We start from the raw sequence: 22,154 nt of genomic DNA, 5'->3' as shown, positions 1-22,154 counted from the left end.
CACGTACTCATGAAGACTTTTTACCAAAGAAAAGATTCAAAATAATTTTTGTGTGACTGATCATCCACAACTTCAAATACTCGTTGTTAAGGCAGGTCTGTAGTTGCCATGGCATTGTTGTGAAACATTTCTTCATATGTGATAAACACTGTGAGAATCACAACAAACTTTAAGGAATGGGGCGACCCCTGTAAGACCAGGGTAGAAAGAAGTAGCACGTGTTGACAAACACAAGCCACTTATCCATCTTACTGAAATGCATTAAATCCTCAAGTTAGATTAGCTTCTTTGTACATCTGCCTGTCATGTCAAACATGGGGTACATCTAAGTACTAAGCTTGGGATTACAGTGTCACTGTACCACCAGCAAGATTTCAAAAGAACATGTGTCTTGATAAAAGACAGGTGGTCCATCTCACAAAGCAAGGGAGGTTTGATATGCAATGCATTGCAATAAATTAGACAAACAAGATTGCTGTTGCTTAGCTATATAATCATTCCTTTATGTTAGGTTAATTCATCTTAATGATAGTTAGGTTTGCTGTTTATTGACCACATAAACTTAGAAACATTTTCACCCACTTTACCCATCTATCTGAGGGCATTCCCAACGAACAAGTTACCTTTTCCAAAACACATACAATTACTTCCACTGCCTTCACAACGTTTCGATTTTCTCCTCTGCAAGCGTGGAACAACAATGTTGTTGATGTTAGAACCCTTCTGAGGAGACTCATCTAACAGAGGCCCAACAAGCCTCATTGTCCAGTCCACTGTGTCCTCCCTTCACACTATGAAAGGAGGAGTAGCCTTGATTTCTTGCACTAATTGGGATCTTACCTCTGTCGGGATTTGCCAATAATCTGTTACTAAGGTTAATCAAGGCAAAAATCTCTGTTGTGAGGACACATGATCCTGGAGTAGTCGGTCATTGTGTGTGTGTGCATGTAGGTATGTGTGTGTGTGTGTGTGTGTGTGTGTGTGTGTGTGTGTGTGTGTGTGTGTGTGTGTGTGTGTGTGTGTGTGTGTGTGTGTGTGTGTGTCTCTGTGTGTGTGTGTGTGTGTGTGTGTGTGTGTGTATGTGTGTGTGTGTGTGTGTGTGTGTGTGTGTGTGTGTGTGTGTGTGTGTGTGTGTGTGTGTGTGTGTGTCTGTGTGTGAGTGTGTGTGTGTGTTTGTGTGTGTGTGTGTGTGTGTGTGTGTGTGTGTGTGTGTGTGTGTGTGTGTGTGTGTGTGTGTTTGTATGACGCTCACATGCGTGTGTGTGCGCATGTAGATATGTGTTTGTGTTGATGTTCAGGCTAAAAACAATCTGGCAATCCAAAAAGGTTTGATTATAGAGGTGGTCACATGAACATTGGCGGCCTCTAGTGGACAGTTTAAATCATACCACACTAGACTAGCACAGACCAGCTCACAGCTTTTAGAGTTTCCACAGCTTTCACATACATTTAATTCGACAGCATGACCAGTCCATGATTGTTGGCTTAGTTTTAATGACTTAATGATCCTTCATGGAACTTGGTTGTGCATGATGGTTCAACACAACTATATTATTTAGTGCAACCCATCACTTTCATTGAGTAATAAGGCCTACATTAAAATTCTGACAGTTATCGGGATACGTTTGCCTTTGCTTTGCAGATGACCATGCAGAATAATCCTCACTGTTCCCTGTCTTTATCTAACCCTCCTCCCTTTCTGAGAAAACTGAATTAAACAGTCTGCTCCCAACAGGGTGGAAGAAGGAGTGGGGTATAGAAAAATGTGTGCATCCCTCTACCTCTGAATATTTTCTTATGCATTATGATATTAAAGTCCTTTGTGGGCACGTCACATATTCCCAATATGTTGTAATGATGCATCATAAAACAATACAATGCTGTCATGCTAAAAAAGCATAATTCTTAATTTTGTATTTCAAAAATCCTAATTCCCAAAAACACAACACAATTCCAGAATGCACAATGCATTCCATTCTAATCAACAGCACATCAAATGTACAAAAAACTCCCAGAGAACTTACAACTACATAAAATGTGATGTTAATATAGTCTGTCAATGTTTATCATCAGAATTTTATTTGTGACTAAACACCTTATTCTCTGTTCTGTTTTCCGCCTCAACAACAAAATCAACGTGTTTTTTTGTGTGGCAGCTAACAATAGGGGGCAGCAACGCGACACTTTGTTATAGTTGACACCTGAAGCGTACAGCGCACCATCACCATGCGATACGCGAATGACTTCGTTGTCATTGTCGAATTTATTCGATTTATTGCTGTTTAAAATTGTGTTTAGTATTGGTGATGAATTTGTTTGGAACACTGCCTCCAAGATTTACACATAAAAAGTCCGAGGGGTGGGCAATTGCTCTGTCTGTTAGCATTTTGATAGCTTAGCTGCGCTTTAGCACTATACATAAAAGGTACATAGAGGTTTTGTTGTTAGCTGTGCTCTGAATTGAACGTGATGACTGTGTAAAAATTGGGTTCAGCTGATACAGAGTTAAACCATCTGGAAACCGAAACTACGATTAATGATATCAAAAACAGAGTTAGATCTTTGCAAATATCAATAGCCACTTATTAAAAACAAAAAGCCTATATTCCATTTATTAATACAATCAACATCGCATCCACCAACAATTGTAAGATTTTTTTTTCTTAAACAAACTGTTACACTGTCGCCTTTGTCGTTTCTTTTGGTTATCCACTATTCATTAGTACTAATACATTTTCGAAAATACTCCAAATATTAGGCTACATTTGGCTTGTGGTTGATGGTCACATATAACTAAACGGCCCATAAATCAACATTCACAGTGGCGCATGTGAAAAAGTAAGGTATTCGCATTCGGTGTAGCCTTTTGTGAGAATAGAAACCACCCCAAAGTTATTGCTGTCTGAATGTGGTGTAATAGGCCTTTATAGCATTGAATCGTACTCCTAGAAGACGACATAGGCTTACATGGTAAAAGAAATCCATAACATGAAAGCATGTCGTATGTGTGTGATGGATATAATCAGTCTGATTCTGGGGGAAATGTGTCTTAATCTCTTGAGCTATCATTGAACCAGGTTTAAATTGAAACGCACAGAAAGCGATCTCTAGTGTCAACTGTAATATTTCCTAATGATACATCAATTAGATTAATATGTGTGCGGGGTGGAAAACGGGGTGGAAATGTGCCACAACTTGAAGGTTACTGTAACTGCCTTCTGAATGCAACCCAGATTCTGCACCTCCGCCTTCCAAGGTATGACTACATTGAACATGATCAAGTATAGTTTGAACAGGGCGCGGAAATGATAACAACATTTTTGTAATGCTGACGATGGATGAATGTGACGGAAATAAGTGAGTGTTGTAGTTTGTTTTGCCGAAGCCGATATCTGTATCTAGATATCAAGGTAGTGGATTTTAAACTGCTGCGTTTGGCTAATGTTATGTTACCTAGCTAGTTGACCAGTGATACTGAACCGCATATTAGCTAGCTAGTTAGCTAAATAATGTCTGGTGCAGCTGAACCGACTAGCCAACCAGTTTTACCATAATACACTTGAAACAAATGGCACATGGCCAACCAGACTCTAGATTTCATCATCATTATCTTAGTGGCAAATTGTGGTCTGGCTTAATAATTCAAGATTCGCTAACATTAGTGTCAGAATAGTTTTTTGAAAGAGGACTTTCAGTAAACACAGTCCATTAATGATCTGTATTGTTGTCGTTTTGTAATTTAGGAACCATGACCATTTGCTGGGTAACATAGCATTATTGGCTGCTGTGCTGTAACATTTAAAAGTAAAATTTTACGGACGTCAGAGTGATGGACGGACGTGCACAAGATGGGCTTTCTGGTCCAGCCGCTACCGCTGATGAGGGCATTCTGTCCAGGATGGGCCTCAACGATAACAAGGCTGGGATGGAAGGTCTTGACAGAGAGAAAATTAACAAAATCATTCTTGAATCTTCTAAGGTAAATAAATATGTCGCCTGCGTTAATGGTTACCCTCAATGGTGGCTAAATAGTCATTGCATACTCAAGACAATCATTGCATTTTTGGAAGAAATACTATTATCATAATCACCATCACCATGTCGGATAGGGCTCCAAATTCTACGAGAATGAGTTGAAAAAAGAGCGACAGCTAAACCAGCGCATTGAGAAGATGATGGAGCAGAAAGCAAAGATCACTGAACAGCATCTGGGGAAAGCACAAGCTCAGGTATAGTACCACAATTTTCCCTGACAGCAGGATGAAGCAGTTTAGTCTTGGAGGAGATACGTTTTGTCATGCAAACATGTGTCCATTTGTAGAGCATTTAAGGACAATGGCGTCCTTAACGGGCCTAGAAATCACTTTGGCTCCAATCACACATTGATGTTTAAATGAATGGCCCCATGACAGGTGGACAAAATGACTTCTGAGCTGGAGAGAAGACGCAAGCTAGGTCGTTTGATTGTCCATGTGGACATGGATGCCTTCTATGCCGCTGTGGAGATGAGGGATTGCCCAGAGCTGAAGGACAAGCCTATGGCTGTAGGCTCCATGGGCATGCTGGTGAGTTGTCACCAGCTGATCCCCTGATCTTTAAAGGGCCATTTTGTAGATGGTAGTAAGAGGGCGAAAAATATTTTGCTATACTAGACATCGAACATGGAATACTGTGCTGCTGTAGTGCAGTAGCCAGGAGAAATAGAGTTTTAAATAATAACAGCTATCATTTGTTAGGCTATTCGCTCACTAAATGTATTACTAAGTAACTCCTCAAATAATGGCTTAAAGGTATAAAGATCAATTCATAAATGGGTATACATTGGATCTTATTGTTCAGAATGGTCAAAGCCTATTTGAGTTTCCTCGTATCTTCTTTGTGTACTATTGTCTGAGAAGTCCTCTCTGTCTTGCTGTGTCTGCAGTCCACGTCCAACTACCATGCCAGAAGGTTTGGCGTGCGGGCAGCCATGCCAGGTTTCATCGCCAAAAAGCTTTGTCCACAGCTGGTTATTGTCCCTCTCAATTTTGAGAAGTATCGAGCTCTGAGCGCACAGGTGATGGCCATCACAACATTTATCTCCTCAGACCCATTATTGCTCTGTTTCAGTACATCAAAATGATTAGCTTGCTTTCAAGAGATCTATCTAATAGTGTCTTTGAACATCTTTCTTGTCGTGATCCTTTTCCTGTGAAAGGTGCGTGAGGTTTTTGCAGAGTATGACCCAAACTTCCTGCCCATGAGTCTGGACGAAGCCTACCTGGACATGACTGAGCACCTGGAGCAGAGATGCAGCTGGCCAGAGTCCATGAGGACACACTATATCAGTGCAAGCAAGACTGAAGGTACTCAGCAGGCTACTCAAAGCAGCACAACCCAGTGTTGCTTTAACCCCTATGTACAGTATTATAGAGGATAGAGAGGAGGGACGTTGATTAAAATGTTAAGATCTAATTGCAGTCTGTGTTCATCATTTTCTTGCTTAATACAAGCTTTTTTGTTTTCATTTTTTGCTGTTTTCCCTAGAAAACAATCTTCTGAAGTATATCGTAATGGCATATAATAGCAGCATGTGCGTGTTATAGGCTGTTCGTGGGGGCAAGTTAACCTATATAAATAGACTAAGCATATCGACTGTTTAACAGACTGGCCTCTAACCACAGACTGGCCGATAACCTATATGGTTACGATAGCTTGTATAAGGCATGAAGAGACTAATAACAGTGTAGTGTAGAAGAGATTGTGCATTATGGATTTAAAACAAATATTAACACCTTCTTAGGACGCTAGCAGCAATGCATTACTTGTTTCAGATTTTCCTCTCTCTATACCTCCCTTTCTCTCTCCCTCCCTCTCTCTATCCCTCCCCTGATTTCTTTGTGTAGAAGGTAAGGATGTGAAGGTGCCCCAGGCTGCCTCAGAAGTTGAGGGCTTGTCCCCTGTTCTGTTTGATGACAGTCTCAGTGATTTTGCGGGGATTCCAGACCAGTTTGGCGGCGCGGAGGTGTTTGGGACCAGCGCAGAAGAGGCTGTGAGAGAGATGCGCTTCCGCATCGAGCAGAAGACGTCTCTGACTGCCAGTGCTGGTGAGCTTGTTTTTACTGCATAAAGGCTTAGTAAACAATTGCATTAGGATGTTGAATCTTTAGTCTGAAATTGTTTGATTTCTAGCTGCTTCACTTGAACAATGAACAAAGTAAAGTTTCAACATCTATTACTTTAGTGTTAATGTTACCATTTTCATGTCATCAGTCCTTCAAAGGATTGATTCTGTCTTAAAAGAAATGGCTGATATAAAGTACTTTAAATGGTAATGATCTTAAAACATTTTCTTTATGTTTTTGTTTTAGGTATTGCTCCCAACACAATGTTAGCTAAGGTTTGCAGTGACAAGAACAAGCCGAATGGACAGTACACAATCCCTTCAGATCGCCAGGCAGTGATGGACTTCATCCAGGACCTCCCTGTCCGCAAGGTCAGCTTAAACTAATCCTAGCTATGCTGCTATGTGGTTGACCCTGTTCCACACATCGTTCAACCTATGCCTGTGTGTGTGTCTGTGTTTGTGTCTTTGCTGTGCTGCAGGTCCCTGGAATTGGCAAAGTGACCGAGAAGATGCTGAGCGCCCTGGAGGTCCGCACTTGTTCCCAACTTGGCCAGAAGATGGCGCTACTCTCCTTGCTATTCTCCGAGACGTCCTGGCACCACTTTCTGCAGATATCTCTGGGGCTGGGCTCCACACACATCGAAAGGTCTGTAGCACAGATGGCGTTTTTTTCTTCCCTCTGCTCGACTTCCTGTAAGAGTACTGTGTTTGTGTCAGTCAGCAGGTTGAAGGGGAATGCTGTTGATAGCAGAACGTGTTGTACATTGATTGGTCTTGTCTCACGTCTGGCATGAGAGCCGTTCCCCTGAGACTGATGAGTAAAGGGCATCTGGTTGGTGAGGGTAGTGTGTAAATGAATGCTGTTTCTTTTATGTCTCCCGCAGGGATGGCGAGAGAAAAAGCATGAGCACCGAGAGGTAATCTGATTTTGCCTCATGAATCTGCATTAGGGAGCCAACACAGAGCAGACCGCCTGTCTTCCTGATTCATTTTGTTTTGTGATCACCCTCTCCAGATCTCTCTCTCTCTTTCTCTCTCTCACCATCTCCTTTCTTCTTCATCTTTTCCTTTTTTTTTTCTTTCTCCCTCTCCCTCCCTCGGTCTCTCCCTCTACTTGATTTGTCACTCTCTCCGTTTCTCCATTTCCATCTCCATCTCCCTCTTGCTTCCCCTCTCTTGTTATTTGTCTCTCTCCCTCCTAATTGCTCCCCCCATCTCTCACTGTCTCTTTCTCTTTCTTTCAGGACCTTTGGTGAGATGAATGACATGGAGGAGCAGATGTCTCTGTGCAGGGAGCTCTGTGAGGATCTGGCTCAGGACCTTCTGAAGGAGGGCCTGAAGGTACCCATCTGCCTCTGCCTCTGCCCCTGTCTCTGTCTCTGTCTCTGTCTCTGTCTCTGCCTCTGCCTCTGCCTCTGCCCCTGCCCCTGCCCCCGCCTCTGTCTCTGCCTCTGCCTCTGCCTCTGCCTCTGCCTCTGCCTCTGTCTCTGCCTCTGTCTCTGTCCCTGTCTCTGCCTCTGCCTCTGCCTCTGCCTCTGCCTCTGCCTCTGCATCTGCCTCTGCCTCTGTCTCTGTCCCTGTCTCTGCCTCTGCCTCTGCCTCTGACTCCACATCTGTTGTTTTGCTGAAGTCTTTGAAGTGCTGTAGTTTCTGGAGCTGGAGCTTCTGGAGGAGCAAACAGATAATTTGCCGTGTAGCTGATGCATTATGCTGATGGCTTAATTACACGTTCCCTGGTTTTGTCGCCAGATGTGGCCTGAGATTAGTTAACCCACACGACAAGGAGGCCTGTACAAGTGCCAGCATTTCACAAAAGCAAATAGCAAGAAACCTGACTTCTGTCAAACCATGTAACTGGCTCTGAAAGTCGTTAGAATGCTTTCAAGAAAAACAGATTTCCATGTTTGTTCTAGCTCTGTAGTCCTTAATGTTCCAGTCTGGGTACATTGCTCTGGAGCACTTTGCCACTGCCTGAAACAGCAGACAGGTCTGACTGCTGTGTTTGTGCGTGTGTGTGTGTGTGTGTGTGTGTGTGTGTGTGTGTGTGTGTGTGTGTGTGTGTGTGTGTGTGTGTGTGTGTGTGTGTGTGTGTGTGTGTGTGTGTGTGTGTGAATGTGTGTGCGTGCAGCTTAGGATTTCTCTGTTTGACTTGCCATACCTCAGGCTGGGGGTGAGCAGTGGTCCCTCGAGAGCCAGTGTCACTTGGCCTCGCTCTGGCTCATGAGCCGTGATGAAAAGCCGCCCCCTCACCGCACCACACAACAGCCCTGTAAGGCAAACACGTTGTGCAAAAGGCCTCTGCTGGTGACTGAGCCCTTGATGGTCAGCATCAGTGCGTGGGTGGGGTGATGGAAAGCAGCTGGGTTCTGCGGGCTTCTCTGATTGCTGCGTGTGTGTGTGTGCCTTCTGCCAGGGCAAGACGGTGACCCTGAAGTTGAAAAATGTGAGCTTCGAGGTGAAGACGCGGGCGTCCACGCTGCAGTGCATCACCTCCACCGCCGAGGAGATCTTCGCCGCCGCCAAGGAGCTGCTCAGGGTGGAGATTGACGGCGCCAAACCAGAGCCGCTCAGGCTAAGACTCATGGGTAATGTTCTGGCAAAATACTTATTGATGTACATACACAATACTTATTTATGTAAACATACACCCCCCCCCCCCCCCCACACACACACACACACACACACACACACACATACTCACACACACAAGCTGAGAAATGAACTCCTTCACCTGACAGACTCCACCATACCAGCTGAGTAACAGTTGTTATTTGTTTGGGCAAAACACTCACTTATTGGAACACTCACATACCAAATCCACATCAACCATGTCTGTGTCTTATTCTCTTTTATTTGTTTTTTTTTCTATTCTTTTTTTAATTATTTATATTTATGTAAATAAATGTGTATACGTATCCTTAATAGAAGTAGTAATGATTTCCTTTAGAGTTAATTATACAACACTTATTGAACGCTGATGTGTCTTTCTGCATCAGTAGGAAACGTTGATGACTCAATTAGTGACCATGATTTGAAATAGGCTTTTTTCCACAGCCGAGAGAAAACAATTCCACACTGCGGGAAAAGGGCCTTTTTGTGGGGTGCCTCCTGTGAAATCTGTTGCCTAATTTGATGGAGTGGCACGGCTGCCTAAGGCTTTTTTAATTTCCATCTTTAGCGGATACAGCTGGATGTAACGGCTTGCTCTAGCTCCAGCTGATTTCTTTCACCTTCATCTAAGTCTGTTCGGTACACTTATCTTTGTTTGTGTGATGTTGGTAAAGCTTTCCGACTTTCAAGACTTTTGGGCATATGAATTGTGATGTTATCCCCGTTAAATTAGAGAAATACTGTCATTTCTTTTACTGTTTCTGTAGCTTCCCTTTGTAGATTTGTTTATGTTTGTTGTTTTGCAGGTGTGCGTGTTTCTGGGTTTGTCAGCTCCGAATGCAAGCAGGCCCAGCAGAGGAGCATCATGGGATTCCTGCAGTCAGGAGGAGGAAGTGACCTCAGCAAAGCAGGCGAGCCGAAACCCAGAGCCGAACCTGTTTCTGTCCCCACCAAGACTCCCCGTGTACCGCCAGAGGCACCTCGGCCCCTGAGCTGGGGCCGAGGCGGGGAGGCAGGGGCCGGCGGGCCCCCCCAGCAGTCCTTCTTCCAGAGGGCCCAAGCCCAGAGGGTGCGTGTGCAGGCAGAGCAGGGGAGGGCAGCCGGGGAGGTGGCCAAGGGATCCAACAGTGGGTCTGGGTCCTACCCCACAACAGATGATGATCCAGTGTCTATCGCACTTTTTGGTCACTCTGGTATGGATGCTGCCACGTCCAGTCACGTAGAGGCAGACAAGGAGCCAGCTACCACAGCTTCGTCAGCTTTGTCCACTGCATCCACGTCTGCAGCGGTGGCATCAGCCAGGATCGCCACCGGCCGTTCCTCCCCGGTCACCGCCATCACCGTCTCGGACTCTCCACCCTGTACGTCTGCCTCCACACGCCACGCCCAACAGAGCCTCACCTGCCCTGTTTGCTTCCAGGACATGCACACCACTGACCTGGAGGCCTTCAACCGGCACATAGACGCGTGCCTTAGCACAGGCGAACCGCAGAGTATCCTGATCCGTGAGGTGGACGTGCTGGATGAAGAGAGCCAAGACTGCCTGCGATTTCCCGAAGACACCACGCATCCATCCACACCAGATGCTGTCAGCGGGAAGGCTGTTTTGCACATTAACAAGGAGGGGAACCCCGTATCCAGCTTCGCGGACAGGTCAAGCTCCTTTGGCATCCCCAGCCTTGTCCCGGTGCCTGTGGACGAACTGTCTGCCTGCGGCGACACGACCCCTGCTCTGACGTGCCCTGTATGCTGCCAGCCGCAGAGCTCCCGCGACTTGGCTGTCTTCAACCGCCACGTGGACGAGTGTCTGAACCACGAGACACTGCAGGAGCTGCAAGGAGGAGCCTCAGTCGCCGCCACCACCTCCTCTCGTCAGCTCCCTGCCCCTCCAATCAGCCAGCCCAGAGGTGTGTGTGTATGTGTTTGTATGTTTGAATATCCTTTTTAAAATGTCCTTTTATAATTCCATTGACTCAGCATATGTGTGAAAACCCCTCATATGCAGTATGCTTTATTCACCTGCAGGTGTGCGCTCACAATGTGCTTCCCTGTATGGCTGCGATCAAGTAATCTAGGTCATAGGGTTCGTTCTGTTATTGAAAATGAACAGTTTTTTTGTTTACAACCATGTTAATGTCATTTTAATTTCTCAGATACTTACAATTATTCACACTCTGGATTTCCTTTTACAACAAAGAGGTCCTTCTAAAGATCCCTGTTGGATGCAAATTCCCCCTCGCTGCATTTGATCGATATTCGGAATGCACAATCTAACGCAGAATGCCTGGACAGTTCAGTGCTGTTTCTCTGACAGTTTGGGTGGAGGCAGATGCCATGGAGGGTTTGGGCTCTTTCATCTGAGCTCATGGTCTTAATGTTCCCTACAGGGAGAGGCCAGACCACACAGAGGACGGCAAACCACAGGGGAAAGGGCAAGAGGTAAGAATCAGACTAGGGCTTACCTATGCTCTCTCATCATTGTGTAATACGGATCAGACATTGACCACAAACTCTAGTCTAGCTAATTCTAGTTCTCTCATCACAGAAATTCTGGATAGCTGATTCAGGTTAAAGAGATATAATGAGGTCAAATATGGCCATACAGAGGCAAACGATTGAATCCACTTGATTCTGTGTAACCAAAAGCTGGCACATTTTTATTTTAGGCTACATCACAAAATATACAGGGTGCTAGTTGGTAAATAGTATAATGGTTGCTAAACAAGAACACCTACAGTTTAGTAAATAAGGTTAATAAAATAAGGTAAATAAGCACACTATAAGCCTTGATTACAGCTTGTAAGGTAAGTTATTCCATAAAAGTGTGTCACTGCTGTGCAGCTGATAAAAATAGACTGCACTAGTCATGAATCTATCTCAGCTGTAGTTGGTTGAAGCAATCCATCATCCTCCAAGCCTATTCAGTGGCGTATACATCCAGTAGATAAAGATGCTTCCCCTCAGATAACGTTTGTATAACATATGTGTGATGGAGGATGTGTGTGTAAATGTAAATGTGTGTTATCTTCTGCAGATCGGGATCTCCTTCGCTGCCCCCGTCTAAGAAAAGCAAAACGGCTGCCCCTAGAAATACCATTGAGCGCTTCTTCAGATGATGAGGCTCTGACAAGTGCAATATTGACTTTTCTTCTGATGAATGTCTAACTGAAGCGGCTTCTATTGAAGCCAATTTCTCAGCTGTTACAGCAATATGCAGTCTAGTCTTAGACCCATAGCTAACACATGTGTGTGTGTATGTGTGTTAGGAAGAGAGAGAGAGAGAGAAAGAGAGAGAGAGAGAGAGTAAATAAATAAATATGACCAAGAAAATAAAGGTTAGACAGCCTTTAAGGTTTTCTGTGTATATACTCTGACGTCAGCTCTCTGTCCTTAAGTGACTTCTGCTAAGTTTGTTTACCTTGGAGGTGGCCTTGCTCTTCAGCACGGACTGAGATGATGTCAGAGAGCTTGTGCAATAGCTAGACTATTCTCGCTGCTCGTTTTAATCCTTGTCCCTGTAAATTATGAAGGAGGTTAATTTATTGATGCACGTCTCAGGGAAGATGTATCAGAGTACATATAAAAAATGCTGAATTCAACAAATGCATATCATATGTATTACATTATTTATTGTGTATTTTAGAAAAAAATAAAAATGTAACACAATTGATATCTTTGCATGTTTTTATGTGCATTTACTTTTTCTGTCCTTCAGTAAACTGGTTGGTCTGTGCCATATTCCTTGGGATTTAAACTTACAAAGGGCTACACTCCCAAAGTTAGACACACAGTGATCAGAGCTGTCACTACCTACCTACGCACATGAATGTACAGTACAACATTTTCATTTCTATGCCGATGACACTGTTATATACTGGTGTGCGACAGCTCTTGTAAAGGTCATTGAATACTTGCAAAATGCTTTTATTGTTGTCCAAAATACCCTACTTCAGCTGAAACTTCTTAATGCTTAAGACTAATCTTATGTTGTTTACCAACTGTAGGAACAGGCCACAAAATATCGCTTCAGGAGTCACTCTTGAGGGAAGTGAAAGAGGGATTGTATACTGTTATAAATACCTGGGTATTTTGATTGATGACACTTTTTAAAGCCACATGTGCTCTACCTGGTGAATAAACTGAGGCTAAAACTGGGTTTTTATTTTCAAAATAAGTTGTGTTTTTCTTTTAATGTAAAAATGCAACTAGTTGCCGCCACTTTTTTATATGTGCTGGACTATGGTGATCTATTGTATATGCACACCTCTGCTTAGTGTCTTCATAAGGTTGACACAGCATACCATGCTTCCTTGAGGTTCATTACAAACTAAAGCTCTGACTCACCGCTGTGAGTTATACTCCCGGGTAGGATGGATTGCCATGGCCACCCGTAGGCTCTCATTGGTACGCTTTTACAAATAAGGCAAGTCTTGGTCTGCATAAAAAGCATAAAAGCGCCGGGAAATACTTTGCATTCTCAGGACTTCTTTATGCTATCTGTCCCAAATGCCTGTATGGAAACTGGTAAAAGGGCTTTTGTGTATTCTGCATCCTCGGCATGGAATATGTTGCAAAATGACTTGAAACTAAATTAATTCATCTCGCTAAAAGATTTTAATTCCAAAATGAAAGAACTAGAGGCAGATTACTTAAGATGTCAATGTTTTTAATGTACCTAGCTACGACACTAGCTCCTATAGTTCTATTTACTTTTGTCTTCTTTTGTGTTTTCTGTCAGAAACTATGTTTGTACTTATGCAGCTGCCTGTCTTGGTCAGGTCTCCCTTGAAAAAGAGATTCTTAATCTCAATGGGTCTTTCCTGGTTAAATAAAGGTTATAATATGCGATGTACAGTACATGTACAGACATTTATTTCGGGATGATTGTTAGTGTAGTAGTTGTATAAGGCTATAAACAAAGCCAGACTGCCCTTGAACTTCAAATGTTATTCAGCGTTGTAGCTCCACACAGACAATGTAGGTAGTGACAGATCACTCTGATCACTGTGCACCCACAGCAGGTTATGTTCAAAAGTTTGTCTAAACAGTTTGGGTTTACGCGAGGAGTCTTCAGTCCACACAGTTTTAGTACAGAAGACCTCATTAGTTTGACCAGAGCATTAAACTGTGTTCAGTTATGTGTCACATGTTTCTTGTGGGTGTGCACTTAGTGAGCAAACAGTTGCAGCCACTATAGACGTAAACATTTGTGACACAGAAAAGGCAGTCACAGAGTGATTGAGAGAGAGAGAGAGAGAGCACTATGGAGAGAAAGAGCTTGAGTACTATGGAGAGAGGGACTCTGGGCCTCAGAGACAGACTTCTGAAGCACACTCTTCTGAAGAGGGAGACGCTCAACCCTAAGACATGGCTGAACTCCGAGCCTGTGAAAGGCTTCACAGATTTAATCCTACAGAGGGACAACACTGAGCCTGACACCAGTTACGACAATAAGGTGATGCGTAAGTTTGTGAGTGTGTGTGTGCTATGTGTCAAAAATTATTAATTGAATAACATTGTTATATGTATATATAGTTTATAATACTTTATTGATGACAAACATTGGTAACATTACATGGCCAGGCATGTTACATTGCTATAAAATATTTACATACAGCAAGATTTAAAAAACTAAATGTAAGTATGGCACAGAAGATGAACTGTTTCTTGTGAGCCTAAAGGTAATGGCAGGGATAACACCAGTGTTTTCTGAGTTCAGAAATAGATTATGGTATTGAACTTGAACTTTTCATTGGAAAGCTTTCATTTGCATCTAAGGTTACCTTGTAGGTGTACCTGTAGGCAAAGTAAAACAATTGTGTTTCTAACATTGCTCATAGATTTGCACAATGTATCTTAAGGCAGGTCAACAGAATCATTTAAAACATAAGAACACTATTTGTTGTGGATTAGGACTAAGGAAACCCTTTATCTTTGTGAGATGTTTTCTTTGAAGACTGGTTTCAGCTCCAAAAAGAAAAATCAACAATGCATGGAAGTTGCATTAATCATTAACAGAGTGATAGGAATGATCTCATACATTTCACTGACCGTAACGGTAAACGCCCTACACTTGTGTGCACTACAGCCATATTGGCTGGAGTGTTTGCCTTGGCGTCTACTAGAACCGGCCTCTGATTCATTCACTGGTCTTCTCAGTAAAGTTTCCAGTGGAATAATAAGCATGGTTTCCTGTTTATCCAGCTCCCCAGAAAGCTCACAGCTATCACACATTCATTCCTGGACAAGTATTTTGTATTGTTAACTCTGTTTGGGTCTATTCCTATCATTTTAGTTTGAATGCATAGCACGACTTAACATTTTTGTCATGGCTTTTCACCATATTGTCCTATACTGTCCGATGTTGAGTCATTGATAGCTCTTTTCACAGTTTAAGCTTTAGTTAATCATGTCACTGTTCTTGTGAAGTTTTGGAGTCTGAGAAGGAGTATATTGAGGCAGCCAAGAGAAATGATATTGATGCCATGAAACTCAACGGGAGAGGGGTGAACGTCAACGCGAAGAACGTAGTGAGTCTGGCAAGCGAGCACATGTGCCTGACAGGGCATTCATTCCCATTGAGTGGACCATGAAGGGGATGCACTGATCAACTCGCTCTCTTGGCTTCTCCCCAGCACCATCGAACTGCACTTCACTACGCCGTGGCCTTCAGGAACGTGGAGGCTGTCGAGGTCATTCTGAGAAGACGAGCCAAGCTTGAATTACGGGACAAGGTAGACAGGAGACAGCTCACTCTCAGGCACTCCAAACTTCATTCCACTTGCAAAAGACACTGAGCGTGGTTTAATTTGTGTGCAGCATGGGATCACTGCCATCCACTTGGCTGCCTGGTTTGGCAGTCTGGACATCCTGAAATTACTAGTACAGGCAGGAGCCGATCAGGCCGTGGAAACCAAGGTGAGCAAGGATCTGTGCCCCACTGCAACTGTCCAGCTCCTTTTGATCAGGCTGACCTGTTCTCAGTCCTTTAAGCAGTGCCATTAACTGGTTCTGCTGCAGTGTGTCAAACCTGCAAATGAGCTGCCATTACGGGCAGATGTTACCACTCTTAAAGCATAGCCCTGTATGTCATCTTCTGCAAGCTAAATTGATGATGTCTTTAAATCATGTTTTGATTGATACGCTGAGAAAGGCACAGACTTGTGTGGGTGTGTCTCTTGCCAGGAAGGGATGAACATGATGCACTGCGCTGCCATAAACAACCATACGGACATCATGGGCTACATCGTCGATGATCTGCAGATGAAGGAGCTGGATAAGAGAGATCAGGTAACTGACATGTAAACAGGGCGCGGAACATTTTCAGTCTGCCAAATGTCAAAGGTCAAGGAAGAGCAGTGTTTACATACACTGTCAGTTTAGTAATATAATTATTCAGCAGTTTGAGAGTGTGCATTCATAGTAATGCAGACAGCTTCTATGACACATTTTTATGTTTGCAATCGTCTCAAAACATCAACTCTACTACTGTGATGTAGGGGAGAACGGTAGCCTGACGATGTCATACTCATAATTCTAGTCAGAATATGAGTCTGATGCTGAGCCATATGGCTGTGATTATGGGGCGTGTTTCAACGAACCAAGAGAAAAAATGCCTCTTCGCTCAATTGGATACCTACAACTAATCAAAGCAACATAGTATGACCATCTGATAAATTAAAACTTTTACCGGATCCCGTAAGAAGGACGGCAAAAACCTATTTTCGATCGACAAATGTCTTGATCGCGTTTCTCTGTTCCTCTTTCAAAATGAATGCGCTATCAATATCTGTGAGATATGCCTGCTCACGTACTTATTAGCAGCAAGGCTATAGCTAGCTACCATTTGTTTCAATGTTTTTTTTTGTCTACGCGTTAGCATAACCTATCAATAATGGTCTAGAGTGCTTCAGTTAAGACCTACAATCCTCGGCAACATACGTGTTGCACATACACAACTAACCGAGTCAATGTAGACATAAAAAAGTCGTGTTGATAGCTTAAATCATATAAAATATGTCCCTCTAAGCTCTATCTAATCAACTCAAGCGTTGGTTGGTCATCTGTCCATCAACGTATAAAGCCCGCCCTTACAATTTGATCGGTCAGATCACTTTTCCGAGACGTTGAATCTCTCCCAACTAGCTCAAGTCCAGACTGAATGTCCCAGACCAAAATTTTTGTGGGCGGAGTTCAGGCTGGTATCCAGGCTAGGAGAACGGGGTAAGTTGTCACACGGGTTGGTTGTCACACTCATTATATCTCGCCACTAAAAGGAGCTGTCTCCAGAATTTTGGTATGGAAGTGTCTAGAATTGGGATCAGAGCTCACCTACATAGTATATTCTGGAGTAAGATAGCTGAACTTGGGTTGAGAAGACTTTTTGTGTTTTTCATGTCAAATTGAAAATATTTAGCCCCTCAGTTTTTTTCTTCTAGGCTTTTACACAAAGTGTGATGGGAATGCTATAGTTTAGATTGATGTTTGCTAGGTAACTAGTTGTTAGATGGTTGTTATCCTTGATCCTAGCAAGAAAGTCCAGTTGGGGTTGGTTGTCACGTTTTCTTTGGGGTTATTTGTTTTGTTCTTCATGTTGTTATATAGGCTGGCCGAAAGATGTGTTTCCTGTTCATGTTCCGCGCTCATTTTGTGTTAAGATGCGTTAAGTTATGTATTTGACAACTTGTCAATGCAATTACACTTATATAATTTAGATTTGCCTTCTTGCCTTCCCATTAAAATAACATTGTGACAAACAACCCCATAGTGTGTGACAACCGTCCCCGTGATGGGGTTGGTTGTCACAATGTGTCAGAGTGTCTTTGTTAGTTAATTACCTTTTTGTTACAATGAATTGGAAAATGAGAGGGATACACATTTCAAGCCAACACCTGAAGCTTCAATTTAATGTAGGAATGACTATTGAAAGATCTTTTGATGAAAAAGTGTGTCAACTAACCCCGTTCTCCCCTAACTCAGAACTTCAGGCATTTTAGTAATTTGTGATGCAGCAAATGCGATGCAAAAATCTAAATTGAAGAATCGAGGAGACAGAAATACATGATTGCTGGAGACTGGAGCACTTTGTACAAAAAACCTAGAGACTCTTCTTTTAAATCAGTCTCCAATCAATATTGTATTCTCCCTGTCCAACCCTTTCACCCATTCATTCATCATCATCATCTTAAAATTCTCTTCTCTGCTCTCTACCACTCCACATACTCTCTCTCTCTCTTTCTCTCAGCATGGGAACTGGCCCTTTGCAGTAGCTGCAGAGCATGGCTGTGTACGGATGCTGCAGATGCTAATGGGGGATCCATATAACATGGCCACTACAGAGGCCAATGAGGTGTGAACAGCTAACCCAAGCCATGAGTGCAGTCCCTCTTCAATCTGTATAGGGTAATAGAGGGGCCAGTAGTGGGGGCCAGTGGGTAGCAGACTCACACATGACACTGTGGACTTGTTCTGTGACGCTTGTTTCAGAATGGAGACACGCCACTCCACTTGGCTGCTAAGAATGGCCAGGTGGAAGCAGTGCATCTGCTCCTTGACAACTTTGATATCCGTGATGAAGTCAACAAGGTATCGTTCAGTGTCAGACACAACAACTCTGACACTGAAATATATATTAAAAAATACATTCAAATCTTTTTATTATATACCTCGTCTATTATTTGATGTTTTGCGTTTTACTTGTATTTATTTATGAGGTGACATTAACACAAACCCAAGGATTGAAACCGTATTTTTATTAAAAAATAAGTTAACATATCATTTAAGTAAACTAGAGAAACATCTTGTCTAGGAAACCAGCCCTACTTGTGTGTACCTCCAGGGAGGCAGATCCTGACCCCAGTGGTCTCGTCTTCCACAGGTTGGGGAGACAGCGCTTTACCTGGCAGCAGACGGAGCTCATGAGGAGTGTGTGGAGGCTCTACTGGAAGCAGGATGTGATCCCAACATAGCTAACAATGTGGGCACAGGACAGGGACACTGGGGAGGGTTGAGATGTAAAGAAGGAAAATCTTTCCAGACTGACCCGTCTCACATGACTTAACAATTTCTATTATGTGAACTACATTACCAAAAAAAAAATGTTATCAGTGATGACCAGTACAATGTGTGAGTAAGATTTACCAGGGACATAACTCGAAAACTGAAACTCAAAGGACATTAACGTAAGCATACATCTTCATTGTGTGGAGGAAAAATGAAGAATAATCACCATTGAGAACAGGTATAATTCATCACCTGTCACTTCCCCAGGTCAAGAGCTCCCCTTTGCATCCTGTATGTGAAAAAGGTCACACTTCACTGGCGAAAATCCTCGTTGAAAATGGTGCTCAGATGAATGCACTGAACCAGGTGGGAGCATGGCCGACAGCTGCCACAGTATAGTGTGTAAAGATGAGATGAATTTGCATTTTGGTTGTTAGGAACATACCTTTTTGTTTACATGCAACCAAATGTGATTTTATTGTTATGGGCGTCTGATGGCGTTAGAGTCTATGTTTGTGTATTGGTATTGTTCCCATGGTATCATTTTGGTATTGCATTTGTCTCTGACAAACACAGGTCCGAAGCAGTTCAGAGTTCATTATCGAGGATAGGTGCTTGTCTCCTTATGTGCTGTTTCCTTATGTAGCACCTGGAGGCTCCAATGCACCTGGCAGTGAGGGACTACCACATCCCTGTCATCCACACGCTACTGGAGTCTGGCTGCGACCCCAACATCACTGATCACGTGTGTAAACGGATCCCTTGGCAAGCCATCAGAGAACTTAGCTAAGATTATATTCGTGTCTTTTGGTAACTGGCTAGCACTGGGTTGGGAAATAAAGAGTGTTTTTATGAGGGGCCCTTAAAACTGAACAATGTGTGAACGGAACCATGTGTACAGTAATTTCATGAAATTGTGGGGATTCAGGTTCTTGGCGATTTTAAATGCACACACAAGAAGCAGAGCTCCCATCGTGCTGTGTGCTTATGGAGCGTGTAGCCAGAATGGTTGATAGTCAGTATGCTCTCATCAACTTCAGATGGGACAGACTGCTCTCCACATTGCGGCAGAGCTTGGCAAGGTGGACGTGGTTGAAATGATCTTGAAAGCCGACTTGGACCTGGAGCTCAAGGACAGGGTAATCAAAGCACTCTTCCCTTTCTTACTCTCTCTCTCTCTCTCTCACACACACACACACACACATCACCCTTAAGTCCACTGCCACACCATAAAACGGAGCAGAGCTGGCCAGTTTAAGATCATTAGGTTTACGGCTTCCTTTATCATAAAAAATGAATATGACTGTCCAGCTGCTATCAGGGGGATCTTCAGCTAATTCTGAATCTTTCTTTTTGTACTTTTTTTCCTGATTCCCAGCAAGGCAAGACTGCACTGGGTGTAGCTGCCCGAGCAGATGCTGTGATCATCGTAGACATGATAATCAAAGCAGAAAGGTACTTCCACTGGAGGAGGGTGAGTTTGGGAGCCAGGTGGCATTTTTCATTCCCAGTTTCTCAAAGCTGGATGGTGAATACAGTGGCATACAAAGTCATTTGTTTAGCATGTTCAGAATTGTGCTATTCAATTCGGTGTGACAGTTTATTACATGGAACTGTTCTGCCTGATTTCTCACTCCTCTCTCACTGGGCATTTATCATGAGAGGTAATTCAATAATGCTGAGCATATCAATTCAGTTTGAAATGTCACCGGGTCCAATTCGGCTTGGTACACTTTCAGACATGACAGAACAATTACATGACCACCAGTTTTTTACACAAGGGGTTTCAAAAACAAAACTGATTGGCACAAGCCCTGAAAACCTTCATATTTTTTAGTGGAAGATAAATTCATGGATTACTGCCTTTTCAACCACTAAGGGCTTTCTGACTGAGGAGTCCATTTTATGGAAGTGCTATTAATAAATTGCCCTTTCAGACCAATGCAGTGACAAATGAGATTCTTCACAATGAATTACCACTGACGTTCAAAGTAGACCACCGAGCTGACACCAAGCAGATCCGCGACACCATATGGAACCTGGCCTATAAGTACTTCAAGTGCAACGACTGGAAGAGACTAGCAGAACACTGGGGTTTCACCAAGCTGCAAATGGATGCCATTGAGGAACAGTGGACAGGTAACAGCATGGTGGTGTCCTGTTGGCTTGACTGCAAATTGTGTTCAAAATTGAACCATATTAATCCTACTCGTATTGTCTTTTGCAAAATGTTCAAGAAAATAACAGTTACAACATATAGCCCTACTATAAATACTGTTATATTATATCCTTTAGGATTGTCTACTATACCCTAGTCAAATTGTTGTTCTAGGGCCCCAGAGCTACCAAGAACATGGGAACAGGATGCTTCTGATCTGGCTCCATGGGGTCATTAGTACACAGAGAAGTGCCATCAAAGAGCTGTACGAGGGGCTGCTCTCCATAGGGAACAAAAAAGTAGCAGGTATGACAGATTACAGCGGAGTTGACCTTATTCATAATGCTTTGACTGACCCCTCATAAATAAAGCCCTATAATGTAATATGTCAAGCTCAGAGAGCTTACAATGGCCCGAGTAACTACACTACACACGTGACCTACACGCTCTTGAGGACGTGAACAGGACTGAGAGTGCCATTTGGAGAGACAAAAAAAATCTATACACACTTTGTGAAATCTGCCATAAATACTCAGCTTTTCAGTGAATTTCTTGTGCTGAAGTTTCCAAATCCAACTTAACTATTGACCTTACTTAACTACCGCCCCCCCTCATTTCAGGTTACCCCCTTATTTTCTGAGCTTCATCTTTTCTTCAATCTAAGAAATTCCTTTTTTCTTCTCTTTCCAGAGAAAATACGAATGGAAGCCGAGGACAGCACAAAGAAATGCACAATTTCATGACGCTCCACCAGGAAGGACTATTTCACACCGACAGAGGACAGCAGCAAATGGGTTTCTGAGACCCTTCTCTGATGTGTGCAATTTTCTGTTACATTTGACACTTTTGCACATTTCCAACACAATGGATTCCTTCTATGAAAGTCACTTTGAACTCACAGACAGGGATGCCTTACAGATTCATATCATGATATCCAATATGTTTGTTTAACATTTACAATCCTCTTAAAGTGTTCCAAATCATAATGGGATTCCTTCTGTGGTGAACTTACTCAGATGTTTTATTATTGGTAATCAAAGACCATGTACATACCAATTTCAATGTGTGTCTTAGCTCATACATTATCATTAGAAAACATCATCAAGAAAATAATTGCACAACAAACCGATCAGGACGGGTCATTATTCCAAAACAACATTAAATTAAAAAATAAATATTTCAAGTATTGTTAAAAAAGCATTATAAAAATGCACGTTCAAAGCATGGCTTTCATCGATCCACTTACTAACTCATAACATTTTCTCAAAAGGCAATTTA

At 42.9% G+C, this 22,154-nt stretch overlaps 2 protein-coding genes across 2 annotated transcripts; both read left to right on the top strand.

Annotated features, from left to right (window-relative positions):
* Nucleotides 1–3,872: 3,872 nt before the first annotated feature.
* Nucleotides 3,873–11,832, top strand: polk (polymerase (DNA directed) kappa; the record flags this gene model as incomplete). The annotated part of the gene is made up of 14 exons (XM_080852656.1): nt 3,873–3,979; nt 4,110–4,229; nt 4,413–4,565; nt 4,925–5,056; nt 5,198–5,345; nt 5,886–6,086; nt 6,351–6,475; nt 6,586–6,752; nt 6,991–7,023; nt 7,351–7,447; nt 8,520–8,691; nt 9,523–10,623; nt 11,104–11,155; nt 11,751–11,832. The coding sequence occupies exons 1-14, from the start codon at nt 3,899–3,901 to the stop codon at nt 11,830–11,832; spliced, it is 2,664 nt and encodes an 887-aa protein (XP_080708782.1). The 5' UTR covers nt 3,873–3,898.
* Nucleotides 11,833–14,003: 2,171 nt separating this feature from the next.
* On the top strand, nt 14,004–21,641 carry ankdd1b (ankyrin repeat and death domain containing 1B; the record flags this gene model as incomplete). The annotated part of the gene is made up of 15 exons (XM_080852655.1): nt 14,004–14,178; nt 15,146–15,246; nt 15,352–15,450; nt 15,536–15,634; nt 15,902–16,006; nt 17,961–18,065; nt 18,203–18,301; nt 18,594–18,692; nt 18,986–19,084; nt 19,365–19,463; nt 19,759–19,857; nt 20,097–20,192; nt 20,656–20,857; nt 21,051–21,182; nt 21,567–21,641. The coding sequence occupies 15 exons, from the start codon at nt 14,004–14,006 to the stop codon at nt 21,617–21,619; spliced, it is 1,662 nt and encodes a 553-aa protein (XP_080708781.1). The 3' UTR covers nt 21,620–21,641.
* Nucleotides 21,642–22,154: the final 513 nt, after the last annotated feature.

This window comes from Sprattus sprattus (genome assembly GCF_963457725.1).
Source record: "Sprattus sprattus genome assembly, chromosome: 15".
NCBI classification, from domain to species: domain Eukaryota; kingdom Metazoa; phylum Chordata; class Actinopteri; order Clupeiformes; family Clupeidae; genus Sprattus; species Sprattus sprattus.
The sequence above is the reverse complement of the archived record's forward strand: the minus strand, read 5'-3'. Positions and strand labels throughout refer to the sequence as shown.